At 44.6% G+C, this 15,248-nt stretch overlaps 1 protein-coding gene across 4 annotated transcripts in view; it reads right to left on the reverse strand.

Annotated features, from left to right (window-relative positions):
* NMT2 (N-myristoyltransferase 2) overlaps positions 1-15,248 on the reverse strand; it is a 75,742-nt gene that overhangs the window by 18,602 nt on the left and 41,892 nt on the right. For 3 of the 4 annotated variants that reach the window (XM_045466674.1, XM_045466676.1, XM_045466679.1), the window contains exons 2-8: positions 11,633-11,768; positions 7,099-7,243; positions 3,885-4,003; positions 3,697-3,788; positions 3,455-3,571; positions 1,763-1,933; positions 484-592 (exon numbers count right to left, since the gene is read on the reverse strand). In XM_045466674.1, coding sequence (XP_045322630.1) covers positions 484-592; positions 1,763-1,933; positions 3,455-3,571; positions 3,697-3,788; positions 3,885-4,003; positions 7,099-7,243; positions 11,633-11,768 — 889 coding nt within the window. Of the gene's footprint in view, positions 1-483; positions 593-1,762; positions 1,934-3,454; positions 3,572-3,696; positions 3,789-3,884; positions 4,004-7,098; positions 7,244-11,172; positions 11,216-11,632; positions 11,769-15,248 lie in introns of all 4 variants that reach the window. The other variant, XM_045466675.1, reaches the window with a different exon arrangement.

Here is a 15,248-nt window from a genome sequence, read left to right on the forward strand (position 1 = left end):
AAGCCCCAAATAAGGCAACACTAGTAAGCACATTTAACTTTTCCCCTATTAAAAGGCAACTTACCATGTTGAGAATTTGCTAGTTTAAAAAGATAATTTAATGAAATACTATTTCCTCTCCTTGGCCTCTCCTCTAAGCCTTATTCCTTAGTTCCTTTGTGTTAAGACAGCATCAGAAGCCTCAACTTTTCTTTCTTTTTACATAACAGATGGTAAACACTCAAAATTTCAAAACTTACATGTCTTGAGTTCAATCCCATCCAACCACAAACTGAAGACTTAAAAAGCCTTAAACAAAACAAAATAAAACCCTGATATTTTCAAATAAGCTCCCTGATTTTCCTCACCCAGAATTCTAAAAAGCTACATATTCACATCCTCAAACACATGAGCCAGTTTTTAAGACTCTTGCAAATAATCTTTTTCTACATTAAAAGCTTTAGCTGTTACAGCTTTGAAAAACTCCAGAACATTCTTACTTACATCCGGAAGTCTGTAGAGCTTCATTGTTCTCTGTAAAGTCATATTTCTACTCAAGTGAGAAAATTTCACTTCTACCAATTTTCTGGGGTTTAGCGATCGATGCCAGTATCTGGAATACAACGAAGGTTTTAAAATCTGATCGATTTTCTAACTCTACCAGCTTTTACTCTTTGTCTCAGCTCAGTCATCATAGAGGCATTTAACGAACACCTTTGCTGCCCCCTGTGCAGTGTTGGATGCTGGCCCTGTTCTTGTATAATTAGCTTGTTTTTTTAACATCTAAAACATGTCCTGCTTTCCAGTTACATTCCTTTGTAGTTTGTGACCTTTCATCTCTGCCAGTAAAGAGCTATCATAAAACTGTAAGATAAAGTTAAAAATGCCCGGTCTGCAAGTATTTAACGACCACTGTTGATTCTACAGAAAGCAAACTAAGAACTTCTAAAAACATATGAAAACATCCCCTCTAAATTAGTAGCCGTTGCTTTCATATAACGCACATCAATGAAAACAACTTTCTGAGAAACGACCCTGAGTTTCTTAAGTGATTCCAGTTTAGACAGATGATTTGTATTAAGATCTACCTGTGAAGTATATAACTAATTGAATGGGAGACAAGTCATTTTACAGTTTCACATTTTTTACTGTTTAGTGGAAATTTCATCTTATTTGAGTCAAAAACAGTCAAGGGAGAGAAACTCCTTCCGATGCTTCACAAACAGGTTAGTCAAGGGAGAAATCTGATAAACCATTTTCTCCCTTGATTAACCTCTGAAAGCGTGATGAGAAAAGATGAACTCCTATAAAGAGCTTAAGCTCTTCCAGCTCTTAGCAAGCAAGTCTGTTTGGGCTTCTCAACTGGTGTTTACCAAACTTTTGGAACAGTTCCTGAGAGCAGTGCAGAACAACGCGTAAATCTAAGCGTTTGGAAGGAAGAAAAATGGCAGTACTCTGGACATTTGAATTTCAAGACCACGGTGCCCTGGGTTCCCCAAGGTAGGGGCAGCACTAGTCTTTCCAACAGAAGAGACGCAGGAATACAGAACCAGCACTGTTAGCAGGAAAATGTTAAAAACTCTTTTTATCGCCAAGTGGCTGTATGGTAGAATGGAAAGAAAGAACACTGGTCTCAGTGGTGCTTGGGTCTGGTCTCCACCTCTGCTACCAAACCAGCTACACAAGAACAGGTAAGGCAAAGTTTCCCAGTTACATGTGAGAGTACTACTGGTAGCCACATGGCAGGGAGGCAAGGTTCAAGGTGAGCGTGTGGCACTATTACCTGCATGTGGCCACTGGCTTGGGAAGAACCACTCCAGCGGTATAAACGGCCTGAAAAATACCTTCCAGGTTTACTCTTCTGGTTATTTCTCGAATTAACACTGGGGCTACCCGCTTTGATCTCAATTTCTTATGAACACAAAGAAAGTTGATTTCTACCATCTTCTTCACACTAAGAAAGATGTCAAAAAGTAGAGCAAACATAAGACGAAAACGTTTTTAAAAACAAGACAACTCCCATAAAATTGCAAAGAATAAGAAACCGAGAGACCTCTTTCAACAGAGTATTAAAGAAAAACAGCCCATCGTTTAGACATTTCACAAACTCCGATGGATACGCTATTCCCCATATGTCCCCTGCCAAAATAACTATCACTATAGGCCATGGAGACCCAGACCCCCTTGTCCTGAAGACATTTGAGGACTTTGATCTTTTGTAAGTTTTCACTTTAGAAAGTGGATAAGATGTACCTCCAAGTTTCTACATCTGTTTCTCCTGTAATGTATGCAATGAGGACAAGAACGGGGTCACCCAGATGCAGAATCTGGTAAGATGTTGCACTGGAATCTAATGCAATTCCTAGGTCCCCAACAGGTACCTTGGCCAGACAGAAGCTGGTAATCTTCTGAGCTACGGTAAACCTTTCAGGGCTTCAAAGCCCATTTCCTGCGCTGGTTCTAGATACACGGGCATTTCATTTGGCACCAAGATACCTTGACATCAAAAGTTTTTGAGCAGCAAATCAAGTAACCCAGTACAATGAAAGGTAAACAGACCTGTTATGGATTAGCTCTCTGACTTTCTGGGCTAAAGACCGGAGCAAAAACACAACATAGTTATCCAATGGATAAAAAGATTTTTTTTTTTTTAATTTTTTTTTTTTAATGTTTATTTATTTTTGAGACAGAGAGAGACAGAGCAGGAACGGAGGAGAGTCAGAGAAAGAGGGAGACACAGAATCCGAAGCAGGCTCCAGGCTCTGAGCTGTCAGCACAGAGCCTGACGCGGGGCTTGAACTCACAGACCTGGAGACCATGACCTGAGCCGAAGTCAGATGCTTAACCGACTGAGCCACCCAGGCGCCCCTAAAAAGATTTTTTAAAAATCTCTCCTAAAATTTATTAAGATAATTTTTTTTCTCTAGAAATAAGTATGAAATATCTATTTATATCTTTATTCAGACACACACATAAAACATCTGAGTGTGTGGGGTGCCTGGGTGGCTCAGTCGGTTAAGCATCTGACTTTGGGTCAGGGCATGATCTTGAGGTTCTCAAATTCGAGCCCCGCTTCGGGTTCTGTGCTGACAGTTCAGCACCTGGAGTCTGCTTTAGGATCTGTGACTCCCTCTCTCTTGGCCCCTCCCCTACTCAAACTCTCTCAAAAAATAAATGTTATAAAAAAAATTAAAAACAAAAGAAATAACATCAGAGTGTCTGCATGTATGAGACTGAGAGGCAGAGACACAGAGCTGCCCTTTTTTTGTTGTTCACGGTCCAGTTTTCTTTGATTAAATCAACTTTATCTTTTTGAGCAGTTCTAGGTTGGGCAAAACTGAGCAGAAAGAAGAGTTCCCGTAACCCCCTGCCCCCACCGTAAACAATCTGCAGGAGTAATTTTAAAAGCCCGTTAGAACTGCAATTCTGGAAAAGTAACACATCAAAACCGACACGGACGAGCTTTAATACGTACCTGTCATAAATCCGAATGTTTGCCGGGATGGCACTGATGAACCCCACTAGCTTTTTGTTCGAAGACACTCTGACCCCACAGTGCCACTGAAGGAGCCAGCCTGGGGGACGCAGAGCCCTGAAGTCCATGCAGGCAAGGGAGACAGGTGCCGGTTAGTGTCCCGGGACCCGGGGAGAGACGGAGCCACGCGGTCCCGACCGCCCGCGCCCGGGGCCGCCCCTCGTGGCGCCAGCGACACTCACCAGAGCAGGAACTCGGGCGAGTAGTCGAACCGGAACATGCTCTCCTCGTCTTCCACGTAGTTCTCATTTAACAGCGTGTACAACTCCTTGAGCTGCAAGATCAAGCGAGCGTCCTTTCTATGGCGCTCGGAACCAACTCGGAAGCAATTTGTGCGAAGGCAGGTGCTGAACGGAAGGCCTGTACTCACCACGTCGGCATTACCCAGATCTAAAGTGTCCCACATGAAACCCTGCGGCAGGGAATACGGCTCCCGGCGCACGTTGTCCTTATCCGCTTCGATGGCACCGTGCGAGGTTATCACTTCATCTGGAGAGGGACACAGAGAGAGAAAGGCAGAAGGACAGAATATTCAATGACAAAGTATTCGGATGGCCCAAAATGGTCCGTTCCGTAAAACGACACCATTTTTAGGGGCCTGGGGTGGAATGTAATCTTTGAAACCATGCTACCGTTTTCAGCCACTTCTGGAGTGACAACAGGGCAGCTGGGTAGTGGAGAGGGGCTGCTATCTCACCAATTAAATAAAAGGAGAAATCCTTTGTCATGCAGTGACAAGGTGTTTATTATGAAATGACAGAGACTTCTGAGCCTCAACCCCCAGATTACAGAGCCCCCACACAGCACAGCCTGGAGCCGGTGTCCTCTTACTTTGCATTTCAAAAACCTGGTTGCGGGGGAGGGAAAGGCTGCAGTGACCTCTGACCCCTCCCAGCAAAATCTACAACTAATTTCAGGACTGTTCACTGCTCTCCGCCTGGAATGTTGCCACTACAGCCAAAGTCATAAACGTCGCTAGCGATTTCCACAAAGGCGCCCTTTCCGGGTGCCTTCCCCACGGCTTCCCAATGCAACTGGAAGAGAACCCGGGCTCTTCCTGTGGCTGACGTCCACCTGGCCGCCCACCTGGCCTGGCTCTCCAGATCCATCCTCAGGGACCACCCTCAGGCTCATGGCTCACGGCTTCCCTCCCTCTGCGCGTGAGGCCCTTCTCCTGCTCGCCACGTGGCTGGCAGCTTGAGTGTTTTCAGATAGAAGCTTACACATCGCTTTCCCCACAGCATCTTTCCCTGACTAAAGCTTTTTCCTGCCTGGAGGATGCTCTCCCTCCACCCCCACCTGGCCACCACTTTTACCGTCCTTTCCCATCACTGTTTCCCCGGTACGTTGCCCACGGCATTTAATAATGGACACTCAACAAATAACTGATAAATCTTACTCAGCTGTCAAAAAGAAAGAAACCTTGCCATCTGTGACAACACGGATGGACCCTGAAGGCATCATGGGAAGGGAAGTAAGTCAGAGAGAGAAAGACAAATATCATATGATTTCACTTATATGTGGAACCTAAAAACCAAAAATTCTCAACTCACAGACACAGATTGGTGGTGGTCGGGGGGTGGGGTGGGGGGGGTGGGTGGGTGTGTGAAATGGGTGAAGGGAGGTCAAAGGTACAAACTTCCAGTTATAAAAACAAGTTCATTCTGGGGATGTCATGTACAGCCCGTGATTTATTTGGAAGTTGCTATGAGAGAAGATCTTAAAAGTTCTTACTATAAGAAAAAGAAAAACTGTAACTTTGTGTGGTAACGGATGGTAACCAGACCCGCTGTGGGGGTCATTTTACAATGTATGCAAACACCGTATCCTTATGTTGTACACCTGAAATTAAAACAATGCTATATGTCAATTATACTCCAATGAATAAATAAATAAACAGAACCGGAAGGAAAACAAGGAACAAATACCTGCTGAATTAATGACCCTCAGGTACAGGTTCTTGGCATCACCCTTTTAGGGGTGGAAGCCACAGGATCTGTACCAGCTACAAGGGGTTTCGTTTTCTCTTTCTAACCCCTGCCTTTGTCACATCCCTCTTTATATCTGCTCCACCAGCTCACCCCCCCTATGAATACCTGAGGCTCCATCAAGCCAGTCTGAGTGGTCAGGTTCTCAGCTGCTCCCTTAGAGTCCCTCCAGGACCTCTGCTTAGAGTCAGGCTACAGGAGGCTTTCTTGTCCCCCAGGGCACTGACCTAAAAACCACCAACAGCTTGCCAAGCAGCACTCAGCTAAACCTAAAACATTCAGTCAATAGACCTACACTGCTTTAGCTAATGGTCCCTCAATTCAATGGCATTTAAAATCCTGTAAATTCATGCTAGAGTCTCCCTCCACTACCAAATACATTTATTTCTAGAGTCTGAAAGAAAAGACCAGTGAGGATAACTGCTTTCTTCTATCTTTCACACTCCAAATCCTGTGCTTTTTAACGTGTGGCTGCGAGATGAGCGGTAACTTTAAAAAGTGTGAAAAACCACTATTTGAAGGCACAGACGATTGTTCTCTGATTTTTATACGACATAACTGGTTATTTGTACGTAAGCGAACTATTATGAGATCTGGATGACACGTAACCCTTTACCTGACACAGATGCTGGAAGCTGAACAATCAAGAAGGAAAAACACAGAAATAATTATCATCTATCTTCATATGAGGATAACAGTAAGCAGTGGGTTTAGCTTTTAATGCAGTTAGAACAATTTTAGTGCATTTACATCATCACCCTTTTTACTGTGAAAAGAGAACACTTCAAAGGATGTTTATGGACACGTGACAGGAGAAAGTCAGAGTGATGCCCGCCGCCCGAGGGGCCCCGTCCCCTCGCTGTGCTGCCATGTTCTCCCGCCGCTAACAATTAACACCAGTGGTGAGTGTGCAGAATCCTCTTGTTAAGAGGCATAACATTTTCCATTTCAATTAGGTTTAATAGGGCAAATTTCCTGTGTCTTTTGGAATAACTGAGATGTGAGACGGCTAAAAATTTATGTACAGGGAAAACTCTTCCGTGAAGCTTAAAACCAAAACTGGTTCTGAGACTGTCTTTTATATATATATATATATATATATATTTTTTTTTTTTTAAGTTTTTTTAAAACTTTTTTTATTTTGGGGGAGAGAGAGAGGGCATACAAACAGTGGAGGGGCTCAGAGAGAGACTCCCAAGCAGGCTCCACACTGTCAGTGAGGAGCCTGATGTGGGGCTCGAGTTCATAAACCGTGAGATCATGACTAAGCCGAAACCAAGAGTTGGACGCTTAAACAACTGAATCACCCAGGCGCTCCCTTTTACACATTTTTAAAAATATACGAATGTTTCAAGTGAGAAACCTGTTTTTTTTTTATAGGAAGAAGAATGCGACTCTAAAACTGTTTCTCCTGAAAGCCAATATCACGACGCAATATTTATATTTTAAAGAAAAATATGACTTTTGTGTAAATTTCTAATCTGTGACATAAAGCAAATAGGTTAAGTGAAGTTCCTTTTGTGTTTTTTGTTTATTGTCAACCCAGCTGTGTTTTGGGGTGGGGGGGGGGGGCATGGAAAAGGCAGAAAAGCTTACTTAATTTGGGTACCGGCTGGGTGTCCCAAAACTGGTATCTGTGTTTGGCAGCCTCATCAATGTTCCTGGCGGGGCCCTGGCATGCGGACAACAGCTCCATTGCTCTCTGGATATCCTGCAACTTCTGCATTGGAATGGTGGGATTCTATAACAGCAAAGACACACAGACACAAAGATGAGGAAGCTTACGTGGCTCCAAAACCTGGGCCAGACACGTGTGTATCTGCCCTGGAGACTACAACACCAAAAACACAATCTTCCTCTAAGCCTGGTCAGGGTCTTGGGCTCAAGCGCTAACGCACTAAAACAGAAGTGAACGCATTATGTTAAAGATCACAACAGCTCTGTAGCTTTAATGGGGCTTTGACAGTTTTGGAAATCTGAGGTAAAGCGAACCACCTGCTGGCTTCAGGGTCCCACCTGGCTGCGAGGGGTCGTCACCATCACTCATCTGGAAGGAGTGGCAGGGAGGAGTGACACACATGCATGAGTCACTGCCCTACAGCAGCCAGTCAGGCACACCCTTGGTGTCACTGTTAGGGTTAATGCTCGGCAGCAGCAATGTGGGGACAAAGAAAAGGACTGCTAGGATGCAAACCAGGCAGAAAAGGGAAATTTTAGTTCAAAAAAAAAAAAAAGGAAAAAGAAGACAGAAAGAACTGTGAATTGAGTGCTAACCAAGAAAGAAAATCTCACTACGTATGCCTTCCTCCTGGACCACCCCCTGCCCTCTCCCAGCCCTGATCCTCCCCCAGAGACAAAACCTTCCAAAGAGCAGTTTCTTCCGAGAGTTTAGCTCTTTGGCAACCAAAGCCTGTTTTCCCCAACCCAAGTGTTGGAACCTAACCTTTTTAAGTAAAACATATTCTCAGTCTGGAAAAATGAACGTATCTTTAAATTCTAAGGTTCCTTCCTCGAAGCCAATATTCCTCTTATCTCTGAAGATTCCCAGCTCTTTTTTTTTTAATCCCTCAAATAATGTAATGCCACATGGAAAATGAGACTATTCCTAAAATGAGAGCACGCAGTGCTGAATAGTAAAATCACGGAGTTTTTTCAATACACAAAATGATTAGTTTTTGAACTTTGATGCCACACGAAGAATGCTCTTCATGTAGTTCAGAAGTGGTTGACGAGAATTTCAGAGCCCTTCGGTTTTCCTGTATGTCAACACACCATGGGCACCAAGGAGAGGTACCATCGACACTCGCTGGTTTATTAACAGTGGCTCTGGACTTCTGTTCAACTTTGAATCTGACGTCTGTGGTCTGGAGTTGATCCTTTGACTTGGGAAGCTACACCCATGTGCCACAGTACAAAACAGGGTTTATTTAACACGGACTGCCCTGTCTTTGATTTGTCACTGGGTTTGCTTAGGATTCTTGCCACTACAATAACTCAAGGAAACAAAGTGCTGGAGTCTAACCAGAGATGGGCTGAGGTCAGTATCGTCTCCACTTCTAAGTCCAACGGCATCACCCAGGACTGCCACAATTCTGTAAGCTGTTTATCTGGTATTTTCATAGAGGTCTAAGTCACGAAGATCAGATTTCAATTACACATATTAACTTGAAAAAATACTTTGGCTAGTCCCATTTATTGTATTTTTAGATTTCTCTTGCTCTGGTCTCTTCTGAACCTCCAACATAAGAGGGACTGATTGCCAGCAAAATGAAATTTACATGCATTTGAACCCCCAACAAAGCAGTCTCTTTGAAGACCTATAATTTAACCAGGAACTCAGAGCGCAGCATATTTCAACCAGTAATGCTTGAACACGCACCCGTTTATCTTTTTAAAAGCAAATCTGAACCTACACAGTGCCTGCACCGAATCTGTCATGCGAATTTTCCTTTCCTAATTTTGGAGTTAAATTCTCAATCCCTAACATACCAAACTCAAGCAGTTTTGCGACCGACATGAATCAGCATCTTTGCTCCAAAGGAGCCAATCCTATCTCAGCTCCATAAAGACCTCAGAGTGGTGTCAACCCTACCTCATTAGCCTCATCAGGTTGACTAGCAGTCTTTCCACAAAATGACCATTCATGAAATATTTATATCTGAATGCTCACTATTTTAAGTGCTTTCTTAAAGTAGATACAAGTGAGCACAATTTTCAAATCCGTGGTCATAAAGCAGCAAGGAAAATTCAGCTATGATATTTTCTTTTTTTTTTTTTAATATAATTTATTGTCAAGTTAGCTAACCTACAGTGTATATACAGTGTGCTCTTGGCTTTGGGGGTTGAATCCCATGATACATCGCTTACATACAACACCCAGCACTCATCCCCAGCTATGATATATTCTTAAAACTATCCATCCACTTTCCACACAGCAGCACCACCTGAGGGGAAACGATTTGGTGTTAGGGGAGGTGAGGACGTATATCAACCCCATGTTAGCTTCCCGCTACCATATCCCTACGTTGGGCACACCTCTTTTCGTTGGTGGAATATTAAATACCAACAGTGCCCTTTACCCTTTATTTTCTTAATTTAATACCTTGGAAAAATGTCCAGGCCCTCCACCACTAAGACGTCTAAAGAATCCAGACAAATACCATCTTATTCTGGCCCGTGAGTGCAGAGGAGGGCATGTCCGAAACACCACCCGCTGTAATTTACAGGGTTATCCAGAGCCAGCATCTAGTGTAAGGGAAAGAAGCCCCAGTTTAAAACAAAATGCAATGGAGGGGCACCCGGGTGGCTCAGTCGGGTACACGTCCGACTTGGGCTCAGGTCATGATCTCACAGTTCATGGGTTCAAGGCCCACATCAGGCTCTGTGCTGACAGCTCAGAGCCTGGAGCCTGCTACAGATTCTGTGTCTCCCTCTCTCTCTGCTCCTCTCCCACTCACACTCTGTGCGTGTCTCTCTCTCAAAAAAAAATTAACCTTAAAAAAAATTTTTTTAAACAAATGAATTGGAGAAAGGCCCGCGTCAAAACATTGTGATGTATTCTCAACCTAAAAAGAAAATAATTTCTCTACCATATGATGCAAGCAGTTCCTCCTGTGGTGACTAGCTCTAGTTTCTTGTAAGTGACCTTCAGAAGCAAAGGAAGGGTGCAAAACCACTGGGGGGTGTGGAGAGGGCAACAGGCTGACAGTGATGGGAGAAGCAATAAGGAGGGTCACAGCGGCATAGAAGTGACACCGCAGGGATCCGACGAAGCGACTGAGGAACGGGAAAAATGAGTTTACGGTGCACCTTAATTGAGTGACCTCGGAAAGTAGGCCTGGTGGACAGAGTATTTGTTACCTGAGAGACGAGCTGAAAAGCGAGGGGCGGGGGAAGACCCCGTTTTCTTCTCACCCCACAGAGGGAAAACTGGGCAAAGTAAGTATCCTCTCAGTGACTCCTGGTCCTTACGAGGAAAACGGTAACAACAAGAGAGACTGCCTGCAAGATTCGCTTCTCGTGGTAAAGTGTCAACTGTGCACAAGGAAAAAAACCTTCAACCCCATGAAACTTGCACAGTGCTAATAACCACCATGTGGGCAGTGCTTTATAATACAGAGATCATTTAACTGTAACCTCCTCCTCACGGCCCCGTGAGTTGGGACAGGAGGCAAAAGGCATGACCCCCACGCCGCAGGTGAGGACACAGGCGCAAAGGGGGTGACCCCCACGCGTCTCGTGAGCCCACATTCCCCGGTCCGCTCCCGAGCCCTTTCCGCTATACCACGCGCTACCCAGGAAACCCACACGGAGCTGTGACCATCCGCGTCATCTCTGCCTCGTCCTCCTTCGAATCTTGCCCCTTTCCACGCTGTGAGTTTCTTGCATCAAGAGGGCTCTGTGCGTCCCTGTGGCCAGCACACAAGGCCTGTGTTCACGGCCAGGGGGACCGCGGCTGGCCACACAGGAAGGGGCGCCTGCCATCTGTCCCACCAGAGCCCCACGAGGCCGGCAATCTGCCAACACGGGGCTCAGCGGGACAACTGCTGGTTTGGTCCTGGATGGGTGTTTCTCCAGCGGGAATGTTAGGAGCGATTTCCCACCCTCGGCAATGGAATTTGAGAACGGCCACTGAAGACTGGTCAGACCCAAAGTCAACGGAAGACTTACCCGTGGCTGCTCCCGCTGAAATCTGCTGCCAGATGGTGTTGTGCTATTCAGGTAATTAGACAGACACCCAGAAAAATTACAATGTGAATATCTTCTGAACTAAAAGTAATTAAATAGTAAGTGTAACTTCAAAAAAAAAAACAAAAAAAAAAACAGCACACCTAACAAACTCCCAATGAGACTTAACTTCTTTCGCTACAATCTACGTACTAATTTGCTCTGAGAAAAAGGAAAATTGCAGGCTCTATCCACATACACACAAAAACTCAGTCTGTACCTCTTAGTTATTCAGGTACTTAACATCGGCTTCAGGAGGCTGGAAATAGCCTCCAGGTATCGTGCCCTCCAGCACACAGTCACAGCAAATCCCTAAGGGGGCCCCAACACGGCACCGAGCTGCACAAACCAGCTCTCACGTGCTTGAGAAACCACAGAGGTGACAGTACAACAGGGGGCTCACTTTTGAAGGCTGCTGGATTTTAATCTCCTGGGAATCAGATGCCGAGTCTGACTTGGTGCCTCCGGAACTTGGTTTCTCCTTTTTTCGCTTCTGCTTCTTCTTTTTCTTTTTGGCACCCAAGTCTGCTCCGGGACTTCTGTTAGGAAATTTACAGAGGGTAAAACAAGAACAAAAAATCATTATATAAAGTTAATCATTTAGGACAACACAAATTAGACACAGGCAGGGGGAAAAAAAGCTGTCAGGATGCATGATACCGTGATTTATAAGAAACAAAGATATTTGATCATTCAGATGACCAAGTATGTAGCTCTCGTACCTATTTCCTACGTGACAAGAGCTTAAAAATGTCTCTTATGTTAATGATGTGACTTTTGGAAAGCGCCTAAGGATGGGGGCTGGTTGCCAGCGGTGCCTACCATGTGTTAGACGTTTGGAACTTTCAGTCCCAGCCCCCAACCCCCAGGGAGGAGAGAGGGGGGCAGCAGAATGGCCAATGACTTCATTAGTCATGTCTACGTAACGAAGCCTCTATAACAACCCAAAAGGGCAGGGTTCGGAGAGCTTCTGGGCTGGTGAACACAGGGAGGTTCAAGGAGAGTAGCGGGCTCAGAGCACAGAGGCTCCACACCCCTTCCCCACACCTGGCCCTGCGTATCTCTCCCACGGGGTGCACCTGATTTCTTTTCTGATAACCCGGTGATCTAGTAAAAAAAAAAAAAAAAAAGTTTCTCTCGGTTCTGTGGCTGTTCTAACAAATCAAATCAGAGCAGGGGTCTTGGGAACCTCTGATTTACAGCTGGTTGGTCAGAAGTTCAGGTGACAACTTGGGTTTGTAGCTGGCGTCTGAAGTGGGGGGACAGGGTAGGGTGGGAGCAGTCTGGAGGGACTGAACCCCTACCCCAGGGAATCTGATACTACTTCCGGGTAGACAGTATCACGGCACAACTGTATGAGAATTCTACTTGTGACCTATAACTGCCTGGTGTCGTGTGGGAAGCCCCACCCCCTCACACACAGGATGGGATTAGATCCAGAAACTCACAACAGGATGTAAAGCAGGAAATGAAATTTAGATGCGAAGTTAACAGGACAAGTAACAAAGAATCATCAGTCTACACTCAGTCATAGTACAGGTGCTTAGATCTCAGATATCATTAGAGCAGGAAGACTGTAGATACAGATCATATTTTATCATGGAAGTCAAACAGCTCTCACATGTATCACTGCTCTGCTAACCTACTTTTTAGTCAGCCCTTTAAGGGAGAGATACATGTAAAAAACTCCATTATAAACATCTCTTGGGTACAACAAGCCACTAATCTCAACACCACAGAGCCAAAGAAACCACTTCTCTGCAGAAGGGAAATTGTCCTTAATAAATAATTTAACAAGAGGAATGAACAACAAAAAATTCTACATGAAAAAAAAAAAGTTCACTGGTAAAACATTTCTGTCTGGAACTCTTGTCAACTTATGGCTGTCACCTTCTGAAAGAGCAAAAGAAACACAGAGAGATTTGCAATTTCCAGTTAACTGGGTCTACGCTACCAAAGTATTCCCAGAAGGTAAGTTAAAATTCAGAGTCTGAGATTACTACTGCATTATTGCCTGGATGTAGGGAAAAGTGATAGAAACAATCAGTTCCATTCTATTGTTCTCAATTATCTGTTGCTGCCTGCTTTCTCTCTTGAATTTTTACCTAATTATCAAATATACATGCATCATACAAGACACAAATCTTACTGATATATATTAATAGCTTTAGAACATTGTCCTTCAAAGGCAGCCAATGGTTTTTCTGGTATATATTCTTCCAAAATATTCTTTCTTCTCTAAGCATGGCTTAATTTTTACTATGAATAAGTTGGGTTTTTTTTTTCTTTTTCTTTTTTTCCTTTTTGACGGACCATATTATGTGTGAGAGCAGGGTAGGGGCAGAGAGAGAGGGAGAGAATCCCAAGCTGGCTCCACACTGTCAGCTCAGAGCTGGATGCAGGGTTCGACCCCATGAACTGTGAGATCATGACCTGAGCTGAAATCAAGAGGTGGATGCTCAACTGACTCCAGACGCCCCTATCATGAATAAGTTTTAAACAAAAACCGAATCTTAAAAACATACCATTTGCTGGGGCCCCTGGGTGGCTCAGATGACAGAGCGTCCGGGCTCAGTAATGATCTCATGGTTTGTGGGATTGAGCCCCACGACAGGCTCTGTGCTGACAGCGTGGAGCCTGCTTGGGATTCTCCCTCTCTCCCTCTCGCTGCCCCTCCCCCACTCACACAGGCTTGTGCACACGTGTTCTCTCTCTCTCTCAAAAATAAACAAACATTAAAAAAAAAAACAACCTACCATTTGCCAGCTTGTTTTTTTTCTTCTTCCACTTAATGTTCCTTAGACTCCTTTCCATGTCAGGATACACCGAGCTACCTCATTTCTTTTTAGCAGGTGGAGAGCATTCCATTGTGTAAATATATACTTTATTTAACCAGTCCTATGTTAAAAAATGCTACTGCCAAAAAAAAAAAATTCTGGTATTTACATCTTTATGCTTTCACAAAGGTGGAAATGGTAGGTCAAAGAGCATGCACATTTTTGGTTTTAGTAAGAAAATTAAGATCACTTTACTAAACTGTACCAATAGCCTCTCCACCAATAGTAAATCAGTTTCTGGTTCTGCATGTAAAGAGCTTAGAAATCACTGTTCCATCCTAACAGACTGAAAAATCAACAATTCCTACTGGATCCAAGAGAAAGGCAAGGGCACCGGGCAAACTAGAGGCCCCAAGACTGGAGATGGACGGGTGAATACAGGGTATTGAGGCTTCCCAGAGCAAAGCCAGAGGAGTGCACGTCTCCATGGGAGCCGCTGCTCAAGGAAGAAAACCCCAAATGTAGGGCGTGTGGGTGGCTCAGTCAGTTAAGCGTCCAACTTTAGCCCAGGTCATGATCTCATGGTCCATGAGTTCAAGCCCTGCATCAGGCTCTGTGCTGACAGCTCGGAGTCTGGAGCCTGCTTCGGATTCTGTGTCTCCCTCTCTCTCTGCCCCTTGCCTGCTTGCAATCTGTCTCTCTTTGTCTCTCAAAAATAAACATTAAAAAAAACAAAACGAAAGAAAGAAAGAAAGAAAGAAAGAAAGAAAGAAAGAAAGAAAAGAAAAGAAAAGAAAAGAAAAGAAAAGAAAAGAAAAGAAAAGAAAAGAAAAGAAAAGAAAACCCCAAATGTAACAGACCAAGTGCTGGGGTCTGTGTGTGGAGAAGGGGACCCACACTTTACCTTCAGGAGCCCAATCAGGTTCCCACAGCAAATACCAGACAAAACTCCTCACACACGCCTGGCAGTGGGAGGCGAAGAGGTGATGTTCTGAAATCCGCCAGTGCACTGTTCTCAACAAGGCCTGGCCCCAGGAGAAACCAGTCGACCAGAGCCTAACAGATGTGGGGAAAGGAAATACCCGACCCCAGCCCACTGTGGCATCCTGTCCCACACACGGGGGGAGAAGAAAACTGAACAAAGCACAAGTGAGCGCGCAGTCCAGAGGCACAGGTTCACTAAAGGCCGGCAGGGGCCCAATCGCGGGACCACGGAACTTCCCCGGCCCACACTGTGCCACC

The sequence above is a fragment of the Leopardus geoffroyi genome, chromosome B4, assembly GCF_018350155.1.
Source record: "Leopardus geoffroyi isolate Oge1 chromosome B4, O.geoffroyi_Oge1_pat1.0, whole genome shotgun sequence".
Lineage (NCBI taxonomy): Eukaryota > Metazoa > Chordata > Mammalia > Carnivora > Felidae > Leopardus > Leopardus geoffroyi.